Here is a 27,421-nt window from a genome sequence, read left to right on the forward strand (position 1 = left end):
GTGCTGCTCCCGTTTCCCATTTCAGCCCCTAGCTCCTACTTCTCCACTGACACAGCCCACACTCGTGTGGTTCTGTGCTTCCCTTAGGTCGGCTCTGACAACCCACAGCTGAGCTTTTGCACTGATTTTCTCCCACTTCAGCAAGGTCAGGACTAGCTGTGCCTCTGACCTGCTACGGTGGGTGCAGGGAGAAGACTGGGAGGCTGTGGGAAGAAGGGAGCATAGTGGCATCAATGTGTTGTTGAGTGGCACAGGTCATCTCACTGATCCTTACCTGGAGCCTACAGGCTATATACTTTAGAGACTCTGAACAAACATCACTGATGGACATTGCTTTAGGACCTGTGCGTCCAAAACTGCCAATTCATCTCTCTACCCACTTTCATGGGAAAACGTTACTCAGTTCATAGAATATTATAAAAAATTTATTGGAAAGGAGAAAGATAATAACACAATGTTACTCCTGTGGGAAACAATTCTGACTGACAATTAGTTATGAAAAACCAGACAAATATAAGCATTTTGATGAAACAATCCCAACAGTTCCCTCAGAACACCACCATAGTGACATCACACCCATCAGTTAAGGTAGGACCCTGCACTCTGTTGCAACTTCTACATGAAATCACTCTCCAAGTCACTGACTGCTTTCGAGAAGCTGGCTGTCTTTCATATTTCATTCAAACAAGATCCTTCATAAATTTGCTCTAGTCACACTTAACATTACTTAAACAAACTTAAGCTACTTCTAGTGCAGTGTGTATCTTCAGAATAACTTGTTACAGAATACATAGCACAAGACAGTATACAAGAAATCACATAGAAGATTCATAGCTACTTACCACAATGTGTTGATAAGGATCTATGAAGGACATTTCTGTCTCAATTTTTATTCAAGACAACTGCCAAATGTCTTGTACAGTTCCACACCGAAGAGGCTTCTCAGTTATTCAAAGCAGGATTCAGTATGACCTGTAACTATTAAATAACAAAAAATGAAAGTCAAATATTAAAATCCTTACGTTCCTTTTAAATTGTATGTTGTACCAGAACAAATGAGTTCCTTCATTTTAAAAACAGTTCCCACGATTCATTTGTTAAGCAAAATCTTAATTTCATACATGCAGTAGGGGTATACCTACTTGCCTGAACTAGAGAAATTTCTTGCACTTATTTGTTCTACTTCAGCTTAAGAGCATAAAAAAAAGTATATTGAATTCCAGACATCCAAGTGCTTCTGTCGGATCTACAGATAAACAAAAGAATAAAACAACTGTTAAAGCTCCATGCACTATAACTCAAGTAAGTAATAAAAAAAACCACTCTTTCATTAATTGCCTTTTTATTGTAACAACCCATTCTTGGTCTCTGTAGGTTACCTGCACACAAACGTGCTCATACAGACAAGGCACAGAGATAAAGCTCCTCTTTGTGCTCCCTCCCCTCACACAGTGATGCACAAGGCTACCTCCTGCGCTCACACTCAGCTGCGAAATTCAGACTGAAAGGTTCAGGCATGGCAGGCAGCGTCCTGCCTCACTCAGCTCTGCTCAGCCTCCTCAATGCAGATCTGGGTGCTAATAGCCCAGGGTGGCTTCTCTGCTTTCTGTAAGTGATAAACCAGCAGCAACAGTGCCCTCTGTACAGCTGCAGAGGCAGTTCCAGCAGAGCAGTGGCTCGGCCCTGAGCAGTCAGCAGCCTGCAGGGATCCACAGGTGGGCAGGCTGGGAATGAAAAGAACAAAGCACCACATGGGTGGATTGGTCTCAAGGAAAAGTTGCCTTATCTTCCATTTCTAACAGACAGCATAAGCCCTGAAGAATGATGACTTATATCATTCTCAGAAGAGTCACTCTGAAGCAACTATGTGTATGCTTTTCCATAAAACTTTTAGTAATTAGAATACATCGCATACATTCTTTGATCCTTTCAGCTCCAGCAAGAGCTGGAGGCTAGAAATTACCCTGACTTTATTAACTTGCTAATTGCAGTCTAAGGAAGTCTGAACAGAAACTTAACCGTGCCTTAAACTCACAGTTTTGATTCAAAGCAGCTCAGTGTCAGGTTATCAGGAACAAGTCACCTTCATTACAGAGAGCAAAACAGATTCTCGTACTTAAAGGAAGCTCCCTAACACAAAAATGCCCTATTGTAACATTATTTCACCCTACTGTGATCACAACTGCAAGGACTGATTTTCATTACAATTATTTCAGCCAAGTTCAGCAATGCTATAAGCAGGCAGATGGGAGAGAACCATTTGCAAAAATACCATATAGTTGATTTGCAACAGTCAAGGTTATTTTGGCTGATGTCCCTGTTAAAGAAGGACACTGGAATCTTGATAAACAAGCCCTTCTGTACGGGCTGCACAAGAAAGAGGAAAAGGGAGCAATGAGGAATACCCAGTCACTGTGATGCTGAAAAATTTGTAAGTCAATAAAACTGAAAATGTGCCCTTTCCCTAAGTGCACAGCAAAACTTCCAGCAGGTTACCACGCTTGTTTTGGGAAGATCCACCAAGCAGAAGAGGTAGCTGCTGCCTGCAGGAGGGGAGGGCTGGACAGGCCAAGTTGAAAGGCTTGTCCTGGAGGCAGGGATCCAGCTCCCCAGATCATTACTCTGCTGTTCATCTGCCTTAGACATGAGATCATCCTCGCTGCTCCTACAACCCCCCGCCTCATTTATTTCAACATCTGCAGGAAACATGTTTGGGATCCTACAAACAACAGCCTCTTTGAGTACTGCGCAATGACTTCCCAAGTGTCATCTGTCCTCCATGTTGAATGAGGCAAGGATCATGCAAACAGACAAATATGCAATCACGTAATTAGCAGCTCTGTCAAAAACACAGACACAAAAGACTTGAGTTCAGGGAAAAAAAATTGATCGCTAAAAGAGAGAAAAAAGCCATGAGCAAGCAGAGCCTGATGCGATACACAGTGGAAAAACAAACACAGCATCTTGAACAGACCACCGTTTAGCATGACCACACAGAACAGCTTTCTGTTCATCTTCTGAATCTCACTTGTACTCAAGCTGCACTATTTTGTCAGCACAGGACTAATTGTTAGGCACTGTTTCAGACACCAACAGTAACAAGCCATTACAGGACAGGTGTTGTCCGGTTTAAAACCAGACTTTTTTGATCTTAGCCCATTATCGCATGAGGTAACAAACTAAAAAGGATAAGGAAAGCAACTATAATGACCACCAATAAACAGCGCCCTTCCACAAAAAGAAGTTGACGCACACACAGGTTATTACTGGAAGTGCCTTACTTCCCAGTGTTGATCCAGTAACACCGCTTACTGCTACCTCACAGTTGTGCAGGATGAAACACATGAATAATGAGGTTTCCCTGCTCCATGCTGAGCATGAGGTTAGTGCACAGACAGAACTCCAAAGATGAGTAAATTACAACACAGTATGAATACTACCACCACAGCAAGTCCTCACGATTATAAGACAATCGCAAAGGGACTCTGTTTATATCCAGTTGACCAATTCTCTTTAAAATCAAAGACACAAGATAGAGAATAAATGTGACTCACTAATACAGTCATTAATGCTCATGAATGATATGATAAAGGTACAGAAAAACTTCAATACTGTCTCAGGGTTTTGGTATGAATGTCACCATCCACTTTTATCAGATCAGACAGCAGAATTTTATTTGGTTACAGATTGATCTTGTGATTGTACAGTAGAAATAAATAATCAGTTTCTACATGATTTAGTCAAGCATCCTGGAAAATCACTGAAACGTTATTTCTTAATTTAGGTCTTCCCACACAAGAAAGGATTTTCGTTTACTCTCTGCAGGGTACTCATCACTGGTTTTCATCACAAGCAAAAAAATTATATGCTTCAACATTTAACGAGCATTCTTCCCATGCCCTGCCAAGAGCAGGGGTGGAAGGAAGGATCCTGACAGAAAAGCAAAAAGCTTGACCTCTGTGCCACATTTTTGGAGGATGCTGTGGGGCAAAGTTTGGTAAGGAAGTTGACTGAAGAGGAGATTTTAAGATTGGGAAACCACATCTGACTTCCTGCTAGAGAGGACAGAGATGAAAGGATTGTGAACATCTTCTTGAAAGATGACCTGGTGGCCTGTAAGCAATTACTGATGCTACAGGTAGCACCGAGAGCAAGATTTTTTCTCAGTGGAAGAGACATGCTGAGCACACCAGAAGGGCTAAAACTCTTGAAACATTTCCAAAGACTGCGGTAAATTTACATCTTATCTAGTGCTGGAGGCTACTTGAGAAGACAAGAGTGGGAATGGCCAGTTCTCTAGGTACAAGCTGCCCAGCATCTCCTGGAGGTCTCCAAGCTACAACAACCTCCTGTAACAGGAGACAGGAATGGTGAGTCAGGGGGAAGTAGACACGCTCCCATAACCAACTTAATTGGGCTGGGTTTAACCCAGCTATGTTCAGCAAGCAAATACCTAACCAACAAATACTCACTAGGCTGGAAACCTGAATACCTGACACACATTACGGCAGTCATAGGAGTTCCCAGTACATTTCCTTTCTAGCCAAATATTGCATTTTCGCCATGGTCACTAACTACAGGCCTGAGAGGAAGAGGTGACTGATTCAGTGCATGCTGGTTTATCCTACAATTATACCACTTACGCAAGGAAGGGTTAATGAGAAACACTCACTGCAACGGTTCACAAGAGGTTACGAAAAGAGCCATGTCATCATAAGTGATTTTACTACATTTCCAACTTACAGAGAAGTCAGAAAATGGAACAGAACTGGATCTTCCTAGAAGAACCTCAGGAATGAATTCAGACTGAGAATGAAAGATTGTCTTAATGCAAACCTTTATGCAACTTTTCCCCAGTGCTTTATATTTTAGTTCCAGTGAAACTGTACTACAGATAACAAACAAAAAAACAGAACTCATCCCTGAATATAACTAAGTTCAGCTGATGGAAGCCAAGGAAAGAAGTAGAGATCACTGTCTTTTCTTTCAGATGGCCAAGCCACAAATTGCTTAAATAATTTCAAGGGGATCATCTATGCAGACTATTTGTTATGTGCACATTTCAGTTCAAAGGAAGTGAGATTTAAAATGCCCAATGTTTTCATACTTCAGGGTTTGGGGATTTAGTTACCCTACAAATAAGCTTTTCACATATGTAACAGTTGTTCATTTAGACATGTTCTCACTTTCAGAAGCCCAGTTTATGGCAATAAAGAATACACGTTTCCACTTCAGTTTCCATGTAAGGAAGGGGTGCCCCAGCTACACAGTATGTTTGAGATATCAAGGCAGGCTATCAGAAATGGAAAATTTAATACCAGTCACAGCTTTGAAAGTGTTGCCAGAAATGCAAACTCTTAAAAAGTAACTTCTAAAATTAATTGACATATAATAACTCAATTGCAATACTGGAAAACCTGGACAGAGTAGTTCTGTTGACTACATCCTATTAAATCTTACATGGGAGGAAAAAAAACAAAACACCATTCTACATTTAACTCTTATCTGGATCTTTAACAAAATTTTCTGTCTCTTTCCATTTTCCCTTACTGAGAGCTGTTGTCTGCCAGAATGCCCAGGACCTGTTCTGTAAGAAGTGTCACTAGTACTGCAGCAGTAACTATTGCTGAACATTTTACAGGAAGGCACTAGACTAAGACTCCAACCTGAGTCCTTCACTCAGCCTTGGCAACAACAGTGACATCATTCTATCTCTAAATGCTTCTGTCCAATGCCTTTTAAAAAATTAATTAGAATAATGAACTACAATGAGGAATTAGAGTTTGGTTCTTACATATCTATAATCTTTCTACACCTTCTTTCTCCTCCCCGCTGTAAAATAGGGATGATTCAATACGAAAAGTTTGATTTTAAAACATTATTCTTATGTTCTCCCTAAGTTTTTACATTTTGCCTCTGGAAAAGAGGTAATCTGTTGTGCTGCAGGCAAAGCGCTCCAATGCTCTCAGGTTTCAGTTCCAAAGGAAAGTGCCTCTGCACTGCAGATATGCAGTGGTTACACACAAAAGAGCAACCGCAATAATAGCTAAAAATGCAAAGAGCCAGTGAAATTAACAGCTGGCTTCTGTCATGGTCAAAGATGTCAGCAGCAAAACAAATATAGCTGAAAGTTAGGCAAATACTTCAACTTTTTTTGCGTCCAGAGTAAATCTCCCAAACTGTCGGGTTTTTTTTCCCCCCACTGATTTCCTAGCATTGCAGTGTAACAAATTGCAGCGCAGCCCACGAGGCAGGCCAGTGCCCTGCTGGCACGGCGCGGCTGGAGCAGAGCAAGGTGCACTTCGTCAGCATCACTCAGCACGGCTGCACATGACTCAACATTACAAGTGTCGCGCTCTGGCTTTGGACCATTTACTGAAAACACCAGCTCTAGCCACTGTCCACAGTAAAGGGGACAATTGTGTGGCATTTCCTCTGGTCTGCATGGTCATCACGTTCAAAGCATGACAAAGTAGTTAGGGTGCCTGATGGGTGTGCCCTCACGGAAATTGGTCAGGACTTTCTAGTAAAAGTGCTTATGAATAAACTTCTGACTATGAGATTTCTCAGCAGCTTTTAAACTATGTGAGTAAAATTTATATGGAAATGTTTTATGATTTCTGCCAAGCTGAAGTCTGAATATTTAACAGAAATGCAGGTCTTGCACATGAACAGACAGAGGCATCCCTGCTGCACACACCGTACTCTTAAAGAATCAGACAAGGTGATGGGTGAATTTATGCTGTGAAAGATTCTTGGCTCTTTTCAGTAGTTTTATCAGCAAACAACGGAAAGAGAAAATGTACCAACATGCGTATCACTGATCTGCATCATGCGCATGGCTGTCACACAGAACAGAACACAAGTCAAGTGTGCCTGACCCCATGCAGCTCAAAATCTGGGCAGTTACCAAAGGAGCTCCCAACTTACCAGCTGGTCTGAAGCCAGGGTTACATCAGTAATGCAAAATCATGAAATCACCCATCCTGGAAAAGACCACAAAGATCATCCAGTCCAACCATCAACTCACCACCACCATGCCCACTAAACCCCATCCTTACGTGCCACATCTCCACGTTTCTCAAACACTTTCAAGGACAGCAACACTGCCACTTCTCTGGGCAGTCTGTTCCAGTGACTTGCCACTTCTTTTCAGAATAAACTTTCCTTAGTATCCAACTGAACATCCCCTGGCAGAACTTAAAGCCATTACCTCTCATCCTAACACTGTTATGTGGGAGAAGAGGCTGAACCCCACCTCAAGGAAAACTCCTTTCAGGGAGTTGTAGAGAGCGATAACGTCTCCCCCCAAGCGTCCTCTTAACCAATGAAAGTATTTACCCCAAGATTTTGCTTTTCCGTGCAAACTGACAGGAGCCTGGCTGCAGCCCCGCTTGCCCACTCAGCTGAGAAGCCACACACACATCTTCCTCCTGGGCAACTACACAAGGAAGTGGTACGTCTTTCCGCTCTTCCTCAGCTTCCTCTTTCTGCTCCATGCCTCTCAGAGCTCTGAGGCTCCTTCTGTTCCCTGGTCATTTACCACCGTCTCTCCCAGCTCCCTCCCAGGGCTCTAGCAGCTGCAGAACTGCTTGCACTGTTTGCTTCACCAAGCTCAGAGGAGCAACACTAAGAATGCTGATTTAAGAAAGTTTTGAACTGGGTCATGCCTGCTTCACTTTTAGACAGCCATCTCAAGTGCTACCATTAACAATGCAGCCAAACCTTGAGAGAAGGAGCCATCCTGAATGTGCACATACCATCATCAACCAGGGCTTTGCATATAGGTTGGAACTAAAAATCGTATTTTGATTTCATATAGATGCTGGAAAGTTTCTTATTTATCATAAGCCATCACAAGATATGCCAGGCCTCACTGCAATTTGATTCTACCACTACTAAGAGCTTAGCAATGCCAGCGGTTTCAAAACAGAAATACAGAACTAACTGCTGGGTACCCAGACCTTAAACAGGGCTGGCCTACAGGAATGCGATACTGCCTAATTCACTAAGAAGCCACAGATGATGACTAAAAAAATAATTAAGAGCAATCAAACTCAGGAAGAAACGCCAAACCTACATATCCTCTTGTTAAAACTGCTTTGCAAAATCAGGGACACAAGAGGGACTTTCTTGTTGTACCTCTGATGCATCAAGATTGTTCAGTCAGAGAAAGTTCAGCAGAGTTTTGCATGAACTATGACTACGCTCTTACAAATTTGCCTAAACAATTCATTTACTGTTTTCTTAAGACACCAGGGACTTAGAACCTCCCTCACCAGCTCCATTCTCAGCGTATTAAAGCTGTCTGATGTGTCTACGTTTTACTGAAATGATAGCTACAAACTACACAACAGAAAAATGAACACAGCAAAGATGTCCAAGCACTTTTCAGCAAAGAAGTTTTTGGTCAAAAAATGTCAACTTGCCAAAGCAAAAAGCTATCATTACCAGATCAGTTTTAGTAACACTCCTTTTGGCAAGAGAGCATCACATGTCAGTCTCCCTCTGGCCATCAGTTATGGACGTGGAATAATGCCAAGAAATGAGATGGTCACACAGCCAACCAAATAGCATAAAGGAGCTCCAGGGACAAGTTTTTCAGCAGAACTTTGTGGCAAAGAGCCCAGGCACTGCCTTCATCCCCCCAGCACCGAGCTGGCAGCCAGAATTCTCCTCAGCTTCCTTCAGAAGCATCTCTCTGTGCCACAGCTGACCACAGACATACCTATGCACCATTTTAAAGAGAAGGAACTGGAGGGGAAAGCCAAGCTTGGTTCATCTCAGCCTCCTTTTTTTTCCCCCCAAGTAAACGTGAAGTAAGTTTTGCAAGCAACAAAACCTGCCTTCCTTTACTCCAGCCATATCAAACATTTTTTTCACGCTTTCCAATATTTAAGTTTCTAAGTCACAGAAGAATCTCAGTAACACAACAAAAAACAACAACAAAAAGAGAAAGCCACACATCGATATAACACTACAGATCCAAACTTGACTTTAACCACGACAAAGTTACTTTGTTTTCGTATTACAAAAATTCTCTTATAAAAATGAAACCTACACTCACTCAGCCACAGGAGAGTTGAAGATCTCATTAAGTTCATAAATCTGGAATGCTTGGACCAAAAGGAATCCAAGTATGAAAAACAAAATTGTTGTGGCAGTATGTCCCAGCCAAATGCAATCAGCCTCTTACCAAGAAGGTCTGTGTGAGCTTGTGCATTTCAAAGTGGAAAACACCAGAAATACAAGGGATGGGCAAATGCCTGCCATTAGAAAATGACTTTCCAGCTCTCCTTTCAGTCCTGCCAGCCCACACACCACATCAGCTGCCCAGAGGAACCCTGCACAGCCTGATAAAAAAAAATAAATACAAGACTGCAAGTATCCTTTGTGAAGACACTGCACAAACCCACATAAATAAGCCAGAGGTAAAGTGAAGATTTGCTTCCTTGAATCCTCCCATTAGATGCTGTACAAGTTATTCTCATTTGTCTCCAAGTTTTTCACCAGTGCTGCCCTTGATTCATAGCTGCAGGTCTTTGCTTATGTGAGGAAAAAGCATCTCTTCACGTAACAAGATGGCCTTTATCAAAAGATAAAGGGGAAGTACTTGTAGCCTAAGGAGAAAGGATCCAAACAAAACAGAATGACAATGGCAGGCTTCATATAATACAGCAATTGTCCAGGTCAAGATACCATCGCTATTCCAGATGTTCATTTACATAGGCATCCGTATCCATGAAACTTTTAAGAACAGAAGTGCATCAAAAGCCATCCCTTTACAATTCTCTGTTGTGGACTATTTTTAAGAGATGGCACACAGGAGTACCAGCCAGAAGTGTCCTAATTAATAGCATTCCAAGGCTCTGTAGTGTCACTTTCCCCCAGAAGTACTATAGCTTTCACGTGTTTTTTCCAACAGGATGGCAACGTTACACAGCAGCTGCTGATTCTGCATACTTTTGCATGCTGAGGCCAGCAGCACAATGTCTCTAACAGAGCATGCAAAACAACAGCTTCGGCTACGGTGAGTTTCTCTGTGTCTGGCAGAAGTCACACAGGAGTGTTGTTTGCTTTCCCACTACAGTTAAGGCCAAAGCCAAACATTCTACTTGAGGGCATTTGTTTTTACTGCATAACTAACAACACACTAAGTTAAATGAATGAGAAATATAGTTCTAGTAGTTAAGTCCCATTTACAGTCTACATCCTGGAGACGCACACGGCTACAGAATACACACAAAACAAACAAACAAAACAAAACCACCCCACCAGGCTTTCCAAAAGCCAGATCTTTCTGTTTAACAGCCTGGCAAATTCAATTAGCCAAGGGGAATGGCACAGCCCACACAACTGCATCCACCACCCTTCTGACCTTCACTTCTTAGTCTTGCCTGCCATGCACATCTTCCAAAATGCAATCTTCTGAGGGCCATGATGAGCACTTCTTAAATAAATGCACTGTCTTAAGATCTGTGTCTGTGCGTATAAATATGTATCACACAATGTCTGTAAAGTTTTGCATCAGAAACGGTGTTGCCAGCAGGAACAGGGCAGTGATTGTCCCCCTGTACTCAGCTCTGGTGAGGCCGCACCTCGAGTGCTGTGTCCACTTTTGGGCCCCTCACTGCAAGAAAGACATTGAGGCCCTGGAGCGGGTTCAAAGAAAGGTGACAACACTGGTGAGAGTCTGGAGCACAGGGCTGATGAGGAGCGGCTGAAGGAGCTGGGGTTGTTCAGTCTGGAGAAGAAGAGGCTCAGGGGAGACCTCATTGCTCTCTACAACTACCTGAAGGGAGGTTGCACTGAGCTGGGGAGATTTAGGCTGGATGTTAGGAAATACTGTTTCTCTGAAAGAGTGGTCAGGCAGTGGAATGGGATGCACAGGGAGGTGGTGGAGTCACCAAGCCTGGAGGTGTTCAAGGAATGTTTGGATTTTGTGTTGAGGAACATGGTTTAGTGAGAACTATTGGTGATAGGTGGATGGTTGGACTGGGTGATCTTATAGGTCTTTTCTTGTTGGTGTTTCTGTGATTCTGTGAACACAAGGATTAATTTATATACATGCAAACACATATTTAAAAAGTTAATAATCGTTAAGGATAGTTTATTAAAATGAGTGCACATTCCCTCAAATCTTAGCTAAGGATAAAAGCACAGTTAGATATTATTCACAGGAAAACAAATAAAAGTTTGAGTGTTTTATGCTGAGATCATTTAATGAAAATATGAGATTAATATCAGCTTGAATTTGATGGGCCCATTAACAGTTAACCACAGAAACACACAAAGTACGACAGAGTCAAGTTCAAAGTCAGTACAGCTCTGAACTTCCATATGTGGAAGCTAAGTGTCTCCTTCATGAATCTGTACTTTTCGGGATGGGAGCTACAGCAGTACAGGGACGAGAAGAGGGAGAAGGAAAAAATGTCCTTTCACCATGCGATGGTGAAAAATAACAGTGAGCAACATTCAGTTTAGTAATTAAGACTAAAAATGTCTGCCCAACTAGTTTTGCTATCCAAGAGATAAAGAAGCATGACATTCTTTGCTTTTAGTCCTAGCATGCAGCAGTGGCAACACTACCATCTGTTCCAAAGAGTTTGTACATCAAAACTGAGAAACAAGGGCTTGCCTGCAGCACCGTGCACAATCTTCACAGGATTCCCCTCACCTAACTCCATGCACAAGTGTTCGTCTGCCCTCGGCCCACAGGGAGAAGCAGGCACTCATGGCACATAACTTGTGTGGATACCTGCTGTAGGATGATACTAATTTAACCCTGGGATTGCATGTACTTCCTCAAGGGATTACCTGAAGAGTCTGGCCATCTCACTCACACATCAGCTCTGATGTCTGTGTGTTTCCATCACAGTGCATGCCAGCATGAGCAGATGGGCTCCCACTCTGACCAACACCATAACCTTACTCTTACAGAAAACATCTGATGGAATGCAGTACCAGTAAGATGAATGACTCACTGATCTTTCTAAGCAGAGTCAACCAGCACTTCTGCACCATCACCACAATCCTTTTCATTCATAAAACTCAAGCTGAAGCTCAAATGTTGGTTAATCACTTCAACTTTCCCCACAACTGAGTAAGGATGAATTGTTTTGGGCCATGTATAAAACACACAGTATAGCTAACGTATGCCATAAAACCTTTTTGTTTTTCATATTTTTATTGAAACATTAAAGAAAGAGCAACAAAAACAAGAGCAGCAGGCTGGCCATTCGTGGCATACAGCTCCTTGCTGCTGTTTGCCCCCTGCAAAGCACTGTCCGTGGCCTCGAGCCCACCACCCATCCCTGTACTATGGGCTGAGTAATTCTGCTCCAGACATTGACACACAGGCTACTGGAAGTCCACACGGTCAGGAAATTCCTATCCTTTCTCTGAGGTAAGAGGCAAAGGAAAGCCCTTAGGAAAGTCTGAATAACAGTTTTAAGAAAGAAAAAAACAAAATAAACAAAGAGTTAGTTTCAAAGCATTCTGTTATTACATCACATTATTATAACCCAGATGAGCTCATTTCCATTACTAAAGCAGGTTCTGAATCTTGTTTTTCAGCCCGGAGAGATGAAGTTATATCACCGAGGGATAGGAAGCACAGAAACAGAGTTCATTGCCTCAAAGCATGATAGCCAGTGCTGCCGTGAGCCAGGAAAGTAGAGAAAATTCCTTCCAGGGATGACGAGGAGCTCTTATTTAGAAAGAGGAGAACAAAATAACGGCAGGCCAGCCCATAAACCCAGTCTAAAAGCATGTCTGGTGATCAGCCCCCCAGTTTCTGTCTGGAAGCTCAAACACCAATGTAACCAGAACTGTAGGAAAAGGCGCATGTGCTTTTTGGCATTTGTCACTCTTCAGAATAACCATGGGAAATGTGGACTTTCCCATCAGCACAAAGCAAGTGCTTAGACACAACTTTGTTTCTGCTCCCCCAAGGTCACCTCTGTTCTTCAGACACCGTCCTGAACGATAAGGAGACTGATCCACCGTGTTTTGTACCAGGTAGGAAATAAACATGAACACACTCTCCCATCTCTCAGCTGTGGACTCAGCCCCAACCCACACTAAGGGTCAGCTGCCTGGTAGCAAGTCACCACAGCCAAAAGGCAGCAGGTGGGCTTCAGCTCTGTGTGCACCAGGAGCAAGCTGAGTACCTGCTGTATTGTATGGACAGCTTTCCTATGCCTGCCTAGACATGTGCAGGATAGGACACGCATCCTTCTCTGGCTGCTACACGAGCCTGCCCCTGATGCTCTCCAGCCCATGCTAGGCAGTGACCTGCTCTCAGCACGAGCTCAGTTCACCAAGGGCAGCTCCAGTCCCACAGCGAAGATCATCTCCAGCTGGCTCACACGCAGTGACAGTGCTTCCACAGCCATAACCAATTGGTGCCTTCACACACAACCATCCCTGAGCTGTGTGCCTGGCAGACATGGCCACGCGGGACTGGTGCTGCAAAGGCCCCAGAGGGAGCCAGCAGGGATCAGGGCCCGGGCTGCAGGCATAGCTCAGGACCAGCGCAGTGCTCTGGATTTACATGTCCTAAGGCAAACAGCTGGGCTGCAGAACCTCGGTGTGGCAGTTTCAGGGCAGTGGGTAAAGCTGCATACAGCACTGAGAAAATACAGGAGGGGCACCTTAGGATAACTGTGCTAAGAAAAAAAAAGTTCAAAAGACGCGAAGTATGCAGTCTCAGTGAAGCAATAACATCGGAATTCTTTCCCCTTTTGTCTGTTCCAAAAGGCAGCGGGCAGCACCGCCGCCAGGAGATGGAGTGGCGCGACTCAGGTGTGAGTGAGCATTTCCACGTCTCTCCTGCTACGTGTCTTCAAACACGACCGCGGCAGAACGGCGGTACACGGACAAGGCAGATGAGCGCCTCACGCCGCGGACACACACACACACCCGTTCCCTAACGGAGAGACGAGCCGAGCGCACGGCCTCGGGCCGGCCCCAGGGGGTGGGGCGGCACAGCGAGCAGGCGGCGACGCCTCCGTGCAGCGGGAGCGCCGCTTGCAGCTCCGCACAGCAGCTCTCGGTGCAGCCTTCACCGCGGGCAGCACCGGGACAGCTGCGCGCCCGCCCCGCGCGCCGGGGATGCGTGAGCAACGAGCGTGACGCAGCTCCCGCTCTCCCTCCTCCCACGTGCGTGCGCACAGCCCCGCGAGGTCCCCCTCCTCCGCTCCGCCGCGCTCCCCACTCAGGGCGAAGGTCGCCCCGCTCGGTTCCGCGCCGCCCCCCCCGAGGTTTCGGATCCCGGGAAGGATCTCTTCCCCGGCGATTCGCAGCAGTCCGAGCCCCGCGGTGCCCCGCGCTCCCCCACGCGCGGCCCGAGGCGCTTACGGCTGCGCGATGTCCCGCACGCTCGGCGGTCCCTGCCGGTCCGGGTGCCGTCGCGCTCCGCGTTGCGGGCATTCGGCACTTTGCAGCCGCGCGGCGGAGGAGGCGCCAGCTGTCAGCTGACCGCCGCTCTTAAGGAGGCGAGCCGAGCTCCGGGGCTGTGCGAGGCGCGGGGCCGCGGCCTGTGGGGTTTTGGGCGCGTTGGAGCCGCCCGCACCGGCAGCCGGGGATCGCACGCCAGGCTCCGGTCGGGCCCGCGTGGCTCCGTGCCAGGCTGCGTCCAGGCCTGCCGGCTGCGTGGTGGGGAGCCCTGAAATCCCCGGGCTCCGTCTCTGCTGTGGAGCCCGGGTTTCACTGCCGCCGGCCCGAAGCTCACGAGGACGATGCGGCTCACGCACACTTGGAGTCCCTCCTCTTGCTGCTCTTCTCAGGCTGCAGCTCCTCACGCTTCAGTATTGTTAAAAGATTTGACTCTGAAATACACCCCGGTTGTGCACTATGCAAACTACACCTCATCTGGCGCAGATCAAGCTCATATCTCTTCATTTTGGGTGTGTGCGATGGTCTTTCCTGGAGGAAGGGGAGGAAGGGATTCGTGGAGGCAGCTGACTGCTTTGAGCCAGTTTTAATGTCAACGCACTGGTTTTCATTAATTCTATCACTTCTGCAAAGATGTAAAATGTCTTTAAATACCTCTTCCATATTTGTTCTGTTTTTCTTTAAAGGACTTTAAAATGATGTAGTGTGAAGCATATTAATGTACATTTGTAAGTATTTGCTGCATCATTATCGTGAGATTAAAAAAAATATATGTCCCACTTGGGTTTGTGGACTCCATCGTGGGTCAGCAGAACCTCCCAGGCTTCAGCTGCTGCTCACCCAGCACTGGCCTCAGCGTACCCCATAAAGCTTGTTCTTCCTTAGGTACCAAAAGGCAGGAGTGGATTAAGGAGAAAAATGCCTTGAATGCTTCAAAGTGCAGAAAACCAAAGGATTAGGCTTACACAAGTGAGAGGTAAGTAGGCAGCATTCAGATCCTATTAACAAGGTTCCTAGAAGTGTAGCAAGCTGGTAGCCACAATTAGGGGAAAATGAGCCACTCCTCTCTACAAAGCAATGCCAGGCAGAAACCTCATTTTCTCCATAATCTTAGTAGTCTTCTGCTATGATGCACTGCAAGAGCTGAGCAACTCTGACCATTACTTTTAACTTCGTTTTCTGTCTCATCTTGTAAGGAAAAAAAGGCATGGTAGGAAAGTGCTGTCCTGTGGGCACTGTCACAAAAAAGAGCAAGATTGTGTTTGGAAAGCAGCCCCAGGACTGCCAGCTCAGAAAGCACTTATTTGATGTGGACAGCCTCTTCACCCATTTCTTCATTGTGCATATTTGAGGGAACACTAACCAGAAAAAGACAGAAAACCCACTATGGTGTCATTATTTGGTACTTTTGACTCCCGAAACAACTGCTCTCTGAAGATCATCCTCCACTGTATCTTTTGATAGGAAAGGACACTTCAGAATATGTCATTAGAGCTCAGTAACAGTCTTAAGACACACGTAGAAATGATAGATGGCATGAATATGATTGCTCTTAGGAAACCTGTTACTTTCTTCCCTCTTCCCTGCTGGCAAAGCTGAGGGTATGACCAGGTGCCTCTTATCTACTTGTCCAAATTTTGTTTTGAATTGCTGCAGAAACATACCACATCCTGCAGAGTGCTGGAGAGGCAGCGTTCCCAGAAGCTGTGTTCATCTCAGAGGTCATCATCAGCACCCAACATGTTGGGATGAGCCAACGGTCCTGTTCCCAAGGACCTGACTTGCTCCCCAACATCTCCACCCTGGCATGGTTTCACTCTGCTAATGTACAAGCTTCTGAAGCCACACGCTGCCCACAGGCTTCATTACCTGTCCCAAGGCTGTGCCAAGCCCACATTTCATCTCCAATCTCACATTTTAAATATATGCAAAATGTTACTGCCAGGGTATGGTTCTGAATATCAACAACAAATGGGGAACTCCAGGATTTCCATTGAAAATCCCCCATTTAGTTCTCAGTAGCAACACTGATTTTTCCCTGCCCAAGGAAGCAACACAGACTCTTGATAAGGCGCTGACTAATGAGGGGAGAAAAAATTCCTGTTTCTTCTGACAGACAGGAGAAATGAAAAGCTTTCATTTACATTTTGACTGTTCCTGTTATTTCTCATAATATTATGAAAGTTATTTTTGGTCTTCATCCCATTTCTTCAAGAAAATTATGGTAGAGTTTGTAATTTTTTTTCCTGTGACCAAACCAGCTGAGCAGATACCCTCCCTGCTCCCTTGCTCTACCCCCTACATGGTAGCCCATTACTCACCCCACTACATCCTTGTAATCTTTTGTGGGTGCCTGGCCAAACAATGTCTGAATTAACTGGGTTAGGAAACCTCCTTCCACTCTCTTTCATGTGAAGAGTATTGTTGGTTTTTATTTTGTTGTTTCAGACTACTTCAGCCCACTAACAACTACCTGCTGATGCTGCCGTTCATTCTAGGACGCCCCACAAGGTCCTGCCCTCCCCGGCCTGACTCGTCTCTGTCTCTGGGAGGAGGGAGGTGTTTGGCCAAAGCCTTCAGACCCAGAGCCACCTTCTCAGCTTCTCCCTATGACGGTGGCAAATCGGCCCTTGGCGTGGCCCGCAGTGGAAACAAGCCATGAGCTGCAGTGAGGCAATTAGAGGGTGTGGGAATGGCATTGTGAAGTACCAAGCAGACAAAGGTCTTTTCTGAAGCAGACTTGTAAGGGAAGCTATGACAAATTACAGAGGGCATTTTAAGTGTGCTGCTCTTGAGCGTCAAGGCTCAGACAAAACTGTAGGCAAAACCACTGAAAAGCAAGACTGGTCATATCAGGACAAACAATCATCCAAGGAAACAAAAAGGGATATTTTGTCAGATGCTTAACACAAACCTGGAATTTTCTTTTAGTCACAAACACCTCACGGTGCATCAGAAAAATATATATATATATATCACTCTTTGGTTAGGTCTACAAACTCCATTTATTGAAGGATTACCTCCAGTTCCACCTCCCTGGGACCTCTGTGACAAATGCTTGCCCATGCAGAGACAAAATGTCGCTTTTCTGTGGTAAAAATAGTTTCATCCATTATATGTAACACCAAAAGGTGTTATATAACACCAAAGGGTGAAGGGGGGGGGGGATGTAACCCTTGTCTCCAAGATTGCCTGTAATGATAAATAGCTATTTGCTTATCAGTTGCATAATCTGAAGAGCTGGATCCCTGGCTAAAGCTGGACTCACAGCTAGAAGCTGCCATCCCAGTGCCTCTTATCACAGACATTCTGCAGAACACATGCACTCCAGGTTTCCACTTGGCTCCTCTGAGGCAATTTATCAGACACATTGTCACAGTGGAAAACTGAAATTTCTTCATTGCACTGCACTCAGTCCCTCATATCCACACACAAACATTCCTCCTCAACACTTAAAAAATAACAAATCATTCTGGCAGACTTTCCGCTGCAAGTGAGGAAAATTTGGACTCAGAGTGAATTCTACTCAGGTGCCCAGTGCTTTGGCAGAGCCCCTCTTTCTGTCCCTTCTTCCACCTACACGGTGGTTTGCTCAGGCTGTGGCCGAGTCACCCGTGGCAGTTAGGGAAACAAACACGAAGGGCTGAAATAACAGCAGGTCTTGATGCTGCAATCCTGAAATATCTTCTGAGAGCTTGAAGTACAGCATGTTGGGTGAAACCTTTATATTTAGGAAGAAGTTAGTCTCTGTAATTGTCTGCTGTTATATCTGTAATGTCTGACCTCATAAAATGGTAGGATTGCAGGATAACTCAGGCTGGAAAGAGATCTCAGGAGGATTCTGGTCCAACATTCAGCTCAAAGCTGGGGAAGTTCTGTATTCAGGCCAGGCTTCCCAGGGCTTGATCAAGTCAGGACTTGGAAACCTCCAAGGATGGAGGCAGCACAGCATCTCAGGGCCACCCCTGCTGCCGCCAGCCTTCCCTCGAGGGGAACTAGCTTCTCCAAATATCCACTCCATACCTTTCCTGATGGGCTCAGGCCCATTGTCTGAGGTTTGCACACCACACATCAGCCCTGTGAAGGTACTGGCTCAGTCTCTTTGATCCCCTTCCTGCACACACAACTGCTGTGCTTCACAGTACACCCTGAGCTGCAGAACAGCCACATCTGCCACAAAGTGACATGGCATTTGGATTTCCTCCAAATTAGTGCCAGCTGAAGGGCCAGCACAATGCTCCTGATAGTTGGTCTGTGAACAACTAGATCAGTTGAAGTAATCTCACAGCAGTTGACATTTCAAGGTAGTTTTGCATCATTTAAAAATCCTTTATGGTATTAGCAGCTTCTCTGAAACAAATCAGGAAAATCACATGATTTGCCAACAAAGTACAATAATTATACAACTAAGGCTGATCATATTTACAGTAGGAGCACTTAAGAACATTCATTTTTAAAAGAGATTAATACAGGACTGAACTTGGGATTAAAGTATACCCCAAAGTACTATTTATACTGTAGAAGTCAACAAAGCTGCTTGAGTCTAAACAAAAACCTGTCATAAAAAAGAAGCAGCAGACCAAAAGAAATAAAGAAAATAATTTGATCAACAGCTTACATCTGAGTGGTATGGAGTTCATCACTCTAAAGATCTGCTGTTCTGGCTGTAATTGCCCACCTTCTTTCTTCGCCATTGCTTGTCTCCATCAGTGATCACCAGCAGAAACCTAAGTGCTCTTTTGTACTGGAACCAGAAATAATGTAATATGCTCCTCTCTGCCACTGATTAATCATTTTGAAGGAATACCCTTGAGCTGCTCTTATATTTGTGTTATCAACCTGTCCTGAGCTTCTTTTACTGAGACTTTCCCTCTAATTTTGCCCCTTGACGAACGACTCCACTGTAGGAATCTCATTGACTTCTTCTGTACAAAAGAAGGATGCAATTAATTTATGTAGGTTTCCTACTGTTTGCTGTCATCCTTAAGTGCTCCTGTCACATCTTACATTCACTGAAAGAAATTGAAAAAGACAGTGTAAGCAGGAAGAAATTGTACAGTTCTGTTTGAATGTAACCTAAAAATCAGCAACTAAGGAAGACTGTGATCTGAAAAAAAACTGAATTAAGGGCATTCACAAGAAGTCAATCCCACTACTTTACATTAGAGTGGTTCACAGTACTCAAAGCAAAATATCTAAGAGTCTGGGAGGCCATATCAGTGAAAAGCAGAGGAGTGCATAGTGGTGCTGTGCTCTGTTCATCACAGCAAGAACCAGAACATAAGTATAGGGCATTCAGGGACTTGATCATGTCCCACCCTTAACAGTCATGTTCTTGCCAGCACACTTTTATTCATGGAAGTTGTTCAAATAAAGCAAATGGCACTACACATGGGAGGAAGTATTTGCAAAACTCAGTGGTTATTCTGTTCTGCATTTTGTGTGCAATGAGACTTACAACACCTCTGCACAATGCAAAAAAAAAAAAAAAAAAAAAAAAAAAAAAAAAAAAAAGTATTTTTATTAATAACTTTCTAACTTTGGCAGTATGGAACAGCTCAGATACTCACTGTACTGGAGTTAATATGCCTGGGGAAGGCAAGGGCTTCAGTGACACAGTGGAGTTTTCTAGGAAGAACCCACACGGGTATCACAAGAAAAATGAAATAAACCCATATATCGTAATATACACAGTGTAATAATAATAAACACAGTTTATATTGGAGAGACACTTTTCAGGAGATAAAATACTTCTGTTAAGAAGCTCAGTGTAGTGTTTGAACAACCTTGTTGGCCCTTTTGAAAATTACCACATAATAACCATTCTCTCCTATTGTTTCCATTGTAGGTCACTAGTTTTCTGCACACTTTATTCAAGTTCTTCATTCGGATTCTTCACTCAGTTAAAGAGTAACTTGCCCATTTCCTCTCTTGAACAAGTGCCTTTCTGCTACACTTACTTTTTTTTTTTTCAATGTATTTTCAGTGTATTATTTAAGATGCAATTTCCACTTCTGTATCACAGCACTGTAAGCAAATCTCAAACTTGTCACTTTTTGCATTAACTTTCCTTTTAAAATACTGAAAATAATCTTTCCTCTTTTGTGGTTGTAAGGTCTATTTAAACATTTAAAGTATGCCAGAAATGTCTTTTTTACTCAGATTACCACAGTTCTGTTAGTAGTGCTATTGCTGTACAGTAACTTGTTGCTCAGGCAGCTAAGAAAGTGGCAAAGAACAGTGATAAAAAGGTTAAATATTTTCCCAGCTGTCCCCCTTCAATGAGTATTTCACCTTCAGCTTTCCCTGCTCTCCCTGTTACTCTAAACACATTTTGGAAATTTTTAAAAAAGGAAATTTGGAAATTTTTTAAAAATGAACTTTTTAAAAACAATTGGAAAAAGAGATTTCCAATTTAGTCTGTGTTGTTATTAATAATGATTATTATTTTCACAGTGCTCATTTTGATTCTGCTTCTCTTTTGACTAAAATCAATGACCTTTGTTGTGACCACAAGAAGGGGTTCAACACCCAAATCAGAATTATACAGGAAAAGTAGAAGAAGAGAAAATCCCAGATGCCATTTCCAAAGATTTCCTCCTGCTGCGATCGAGCAGGGAGCTCTCCAGGGAATGCCCCCCCAGCTAGGAATTTAGACAAAACAACACCAAAAAAAAAAAATAATCTACTTCCATCTCCTTGGGTTACTCTGGCTTCCTTCTCCTGAATGTCACTTCTTTGGTCTCATGTCCATAGACTTAAAATACTTGCATCAAAGGCCGTACAAGAAACTACATGAGAAAGAGAAATGACTGCATGGTTTATATGTTCTGAGATTCAGCAATGTTCCTGGCTACCGTTACAGAGTCTTTACATATAACAGGGAACCTCGTCCCCCCGTGTCCTAAATCTATATTACTATGACAATAGCAAAGTGGATAAATGTCCCCTAACCACAAAGAAACGCTCTGTAAAACAAGTTAAATTCAATGGGGATTCATCCTACCAGGAAGAGCGTGGGGCTCACAGTTCTGTAGCCATCACAAGGAAACTAAGACTGCTCAGTATACTGAATTTGAAACTGCAAAATAATTCTAGAGTAGCTGAACCTTTGTGTACAAATACTACCATGTACCAAGCATCCAGTAATCAAAAATAAGTCTCCCATTGAATAATCTCTCAGCCAACAGATTCTGAAGTTTGGGAAGAAAGAAGATCATGTGCACAAAGTAATTTTTACATGACATTTACATAGTGTGGGCAGGTTGTGGTTGGACTCAGTGGTCTCTAACATCTTTTCTAACCTGAGCGATTCTATGATTCTATGATTTGCAGAATGAGAAAACTGCATTTTTGTTTTGGCTTTTTTGCTTGCTTTGCTTTAAGGAATAGATCATCTTGAAGTTAAACATGTCACCCTCTGTTCTCAAATGTTTGCCATAATATATGAGAAAAAGAAAAGGGGATCAAGGGCCAGCCACACAGATTGTACTGACTTACACATCTCACATGGAGAAACCATTCCATCTTTTATGTTATATAAAGGGATAAATGCATTCAAAAATAAGAGTAAACCTGAAGACCTCTCAACATTTGTAAGCTGAGTTCTTCAGTTGATACTTAGGAAATTTATCCAGGACTTTGATTATATGTATTGCTATGAATGCTTCCCTTATTTATTTCCAAAGTAAAGCACTCTAATGATGAAAGACATCTGTTCCCAGAAATGACTAGAACACATTAAAACTAACAAATGCTACCAACATCATCACACACAGCAACAATAACAAGCTGATAATCTGATTTGTGAGAAGGAGCTGAGACATGGAAGTAAAACCAAGACACATCTGAAGCCATCAACACAGACAGCTGCTGCTGGTAAACAAACAATGCAGCAGAAACTTTTTTTGCTTCTGCAGACAAATCAGGACAACACAATATAGCAAGAAAAAAATGCATTTCACGTCTCTGAGCCTGGGGCTAGAGAATATCTTCTGATTTGCTTTCTCTGTCAGACAGTTACAAACACACTCCAGGTAATTTTCCTGTACCTTCCCTCATTCTCTTACACCGTCAGGTTGTTCTGATTATAGAGAAAATCCGAAAGACAGGAACCTACTTAGCACAAACTATGTCATACTTCCATAAAGCTGAAAATTGTATGGGATCACTCCTCCAAAGAGCTTTCATTTCTGTTACAATTATTGGCTATCTTCTTGTTACTCTATACAGACCTGGAGATCAGAGAAATACATGAAGGATATGTCCACCTGTAGCCATTAAATGCAGTGTTAGGGCATTAACTCAACATAGAATCATAGAATCATAGAATCACCAAGATTGGAAAAGACCTAAAAGATCATCCAGTCCAACCATTCACCTATTCCCAATAGCTCCCACTAAACCATGTCCCTCAACACAACATCCAGCCTTTCCTTGAACACCCCCAGGCTCGGTGACTCCACCACCTCCCTGGGCAGTCCATTCCACTGCCTGACCACCCTTTCTGAAAAGTAATACTTCCTAATGTCAGCAAGACCAGAATAACTGCTCTCTTGCCTGGAAAAGAACAGGATGCAAACCCCTGTTTTAGTAAAAAATTGCCTAAATGCAGCAGAGAATAGTGTTGCAATTTTTGGAACACCCTTCAGCTTCATGGTTATTCTCCCTGCCCCTCAGAGTACTGCTATCTATTGGAAAAGAACTGACACAATTTGCCAAATAAAACAAACTTTGTACAGGAATTAGTAGAGCATGTTACTATTATTTTCTGTCAAGGCATAATCCCTTTCATTAATGACTAAGTGGGTGAAACACCTCAGTCTCCAGTGAATACGCTTCCTTATAGTTCTTTATGTTCCCAAATTAAATTATCTTAGGGGACATAACCTCATATTTACCATCAGGAAAGCAGGGCTTACTCCTGCAAAGCTGCCAAATAAAGCAACTAAAGAATAAACAATTAAAGATGGATGTATAAACAATATTTTTGTTAATATGGGAAACACTGGGATGTTTCATCTAGACAAGCTCATTACTGGCAGAAGGACACAGGCTTGGAGAGGGAATCGAGTGAATGAAATGCATGAGAAGAACAGTGGGCAGACAGCATTTCTCTTTATTGTGAGGAATGAAGAGTGGTTTTGATAACAAGAAAATCGAGAGTGCAAGTTATTATAATAGTAAAGAAGCGGAAATTAAAACAGAGCGGAATGGTTCATATGCATGAGGTGCCTGCAGAGTTTGTCTCGTCTCTGGCAGAGCCCTGCATAGCAGCACTTGCAAAGGCTGCACAAGAAAATCCCTTTGGGCAGAAACCACGTCTCTCAACGGCTGTTGCACCCTTCACTTTGGCACTTCCAAACCCTGATCTTTCTTCTTTTGTTCTTACATGAACTGGCAGATATCAGCAAGCAGAAATGCACAAATCTTAGCAAGCAGAACTCTTCTTGCTAAACAGCCAACTGGACTCGACAGCAACTTCAGCATCATTTCCATCAGTACCACCTCTAATTTGATGCCAAGAGCAAAGAACTTGTTCTAGCATTATGCTCATCAGAACAGAACTGTGCTTCCTTGCTGGCTACCTCTTCTCTCCCTACTCACATAGCAGGACTACATCTAATTCAATGAATGGAAAATTCTTCCCTGCTGCCTCTCCCCGTGCAGAACTAGCTTTGTGTACATCCCAAAACCAAGCTCCCAGTGTAGAAGATGGTGTGAAACCTGTACAAAAACTTGCAGCAAATACTCTAGATAGCTCTGGTTCTGAATTTCTGAAGTTCTGAGACTTCTCATTGCGTTTTTATTCCACTGTGTGTATATCTGATAGAGTGGAACAGTACCACCACCTGAAATGGCACCGAGGCTTTAAGGACTCCTGTTAAGGTCCAGTTTTAAATAAGCAGAAGCAGGAGCTGATGGAAGCTTTGCTAATCAGGACACCTCTTAAGGCCTGCTGAAGGCCCATTGACGTCAAGGAAACATAAGCATATGCGTTGCTTTAATTTTATGCTTAAAGGCTGCCTTGAAATTGGTCATAGATGGCCGACTTCTGCATTCATTAAAAATCTTATGGGGTTGTGCATCTCCCCCAGGGGAACTAATTCTTGTATTCCCACACAAGTTTATTCTGTATTCTGTATGTGCAAACCAAGGCAAGCCTAACCAGAAGAAATTTCTAAAGCTTGAATAACAATTCTCAGACATGACATTAAAACACTGTTTTTCTTATAATAAACTGTTGAAAACAAAACATTACTACTGTTAACGATTAACTTACTAAGTCTTTGGTTTTAAGTTTTCCCTTAGGCTGCAAGCTACTCATTCAGGCCATTAATTGTTTCAAACAACCAATTTCCTCAGTATATTTCCTTAGAAAGTATTTTAATACCACCATCAGGTCAAGGTCACTGAACAAATTTGTCAGCCATTAGCCACTACTCCACTCTGCATCTTCCCAGTTTTGTTCTCAAACTTTCTGTTTTCTCTTCTGTTGGCCCACTGGGAATAAAAAAGGAATTCCTACAGACTTGGAATATTATAATTGCTGAAATGACTGCCCAATTAGTTGGTGCCATTGCAGACATCTCTTGCTCTGACTGCTCTGGATGGGCATGCATCCCCTCTGGTCTCTTCATATTAGAGCATCTTAGTGGATCCTCGCTACCAGTCACTTGAGAAAAGTCAATTAAGGTGTGTGCTGCTAACTAAAAGTCCACTGTCAGTTGTATGGAATGCATGTTCTCAGCAGGACTGAGTGAATTCTCAGTCACTGAGATCAATCGTTCAAACATGCCAGGCCTGGAATGGCTCTTGTAGATGGAGCCAGCACTGCGGGAATCTGTCCTCCTGAAATCCATTCCAGGACTGCAGTGGCACGACAGCCGGCCACGGTTATGCAGAGGAGAGAACAAGACATTGCTTTTCTTCCCCCTCTTCTGCCTCTCCTTTGTGCCTGCTTTGCTTCTTGCTGCCACCTCCTCATCCCTCATTCAACATCCTCAAGATCATTTCTACCGTTTCCCAGAGAACATGGTGGCCTGTGAGAGATCACTGTTAAGAGAGCCTGTCCTCTCATCCGGATGAAATGTTTCCTCTGTTACTTTGCCTGTTATTTTTAAAGACACCTGAAACTGCTCTGTCATCCTCCTGAATATGCCCTTCCAGTGTCTGCAGACAGTTAGCTGTCCAGCAAGTTGTCATTTAGCCAAGTTATGCAGTATATTTACCTTTTTTTACATCCTCTCATAACCCAAACCTTCCAGCCACTTATCTTTTTTATTTCTGGGTTCTCTCTCAACTTCTCCCAGGCACATTCTGCTTAGAAGGGAATGCCACAATCTGGATATAATTGCACTAGTAACATTATGTTCCACTCTGGTACATGATGGGACGAACCTCAAAATCATACTGGGCTGTTCTGGGTAATTCTGACCAATTTGCTGTGAATTGTTATACCAGAATTTCAGTAGCATAATTTTTTCCCTATTCCTATCTTTCACTCTTGTTGGTTTTGGTTTTTTTTTTGTTGTTGTTGTTATTGTTGTTTGCTGTTTGTTTGTTTCAGATGATTTCCTTTTGGCTGCACTTTTCTGTGGTTCCCATCCTGAATTTCATTTTGTATATCTTTTTTCCCCCAGTTTCTTCAGCTATTTAGTTACTGTATGTTTGCTTTGGTGCCTTCTTGACCTAACAACTTCCTGCCACTTACTGTCATTTCACAGACATGTTTGTAACACTTCATCTATCTGAAGCCTAAAAACAGCAAAGAATTAAAACATAATGAAGTATTACTACATCTTTAAAGTCTATGACTTCTCCATATTGCCACAAATTTAAAAGAATACACTACCATCTCGTTGAAGCCACCACTAATAATTAATTTCTTCATTTAAAAATAATCATAATCCTCACTAAAGCATGACTTTTCTTATTTTGTGAACGTCCCAAATTTCATTAGCATTCAGTTACAGATAATCAACTAACTCATTAAGTACAATTGACTGGATACTTGCTTTTGTAAGTAAATCATTGTTATTGATTACCTTTTATTTACTACTTTACATAGCCCACTGTCTGCCTATAGCAATTCCAAGTAGTTTTGGACTTGAGATGGCAGGATTTCAATTTTATTCCTTTTGACAATGTTTTACTCAAGCTTTGTTTTATTATGTGCTGCTGTCTCTTCAGCCACTAGTTTTGCAAAACTCCCTTAAAAAGGAATGTTGGAATTTTGGAGGGGCAGAGAGGGAAGGCGGAGGGGGGAAGCCTACAGTCACACATGGATTCCTTTTCCTGGGTCTTAAGTGGCATAAACAGCATATGAATTTTTTAAAATTTGGTTCACTACATGGATATAGACAGAGATATAAAGACAGAGACAGACAACTTGCAATAGGACTCTTTTGCCCTAACCGTAATTTTTTCAGACTTTCTTCCTTCGGCATACAACATCCAGAAGTTTAACTGTATCTAAGAACTGAGCAATGATTCAAAGATCTTCGATGCTCCAAATTATCACATTTGAAACCCAGGTTAACAATCCTTGCTTTTTGCTTTTTATCTCAGAAAACACCAGTTGCCAAAGCGAATTCATTCCTGCTGACATGCTTCCTGAAATTGAAGAAAAGCTTGAGTGGAAGTAACCAACTCCTACTGTCCACACAGTACCCTTTTTTCTCACTGGGAATAACTGCAATCAGTAGATGAGATGTAATGCACAAAGTACATTCTAATCATCTTTCAGATGTGTGTAATGTATCAGAGAAGAAGTGCGCTTAGCTGCCCAGAAGATATGGAAGGTCATTAGCAAGGAAAGATTAGGATGAAAATCCTAACTGTTCCTTTCCTAATAATTAAATGGAAACAATATTTCCAGTTTAAATTTAGCGCAGCGGTAAAAGCTGTACAAAATTACAAGAATGCCAAGGACACCTCTGTGTTTGCAATATGTCTTACTTAATAGGGAAGCATTTGTTCAGCCAAGCATGCTGTTCCTCTTTGATGCCAACTTTAACAACAC

At 43.1% G+C, this 27,421-nt stretch overlaps 1 protein-coding gene across 5 annotated transcripts in view; it reads right to left on the minus strand.

The window, feature by feature from the left end:
• Positions 1-27,421, minus strand: part of PLA2G4A (phospholipase A2 group IVA) — a 107,204-nt gene that overhangs the window by 61,014 nt on the left and 18,769 nt on the right. For 2 of the 5 annotated variants that reach the window (XM_048946646.1, XM_048946645.1), the window contains exons 2-3: positions 1,143-1,246; positions 843-978 (exon numbers count right to left, since the gene is read on the minus strand). In XM_048946646.1, the coding sequence (XP_048802603.1) occupies positions 843-875 (33 nt within the window). In that variant the 5' untranslated portion in view covers positions 876-978; positions 1,143-1,246. Of the gene's footprint in view, positions 1-842; positions 979-1,142; positions 1,247-6,930; positions 6,967-14,361; positions 14,743-27,421 lie in introns of those variants that run through there. The other 3 variants (XM_048946643.1, XM_048946644.1, XM_048946647.1) reach the window with 3 other exon arrangements.

This window comes from Lagopus muta, chromosome 5 (genome assembly GCF_023343835.1).
Source record: "Lagopus muta isolate bLagMut1 chromosome 5, bLagMut1 primary, whole genome shotgun sequence".
Taxonomy (NCBI): domain Eukaryota; kingdom Metazoa; phylum Chordata; class Aves; order Galliformes; family Phasianidae; genus Lagopus; species Lagopus muta.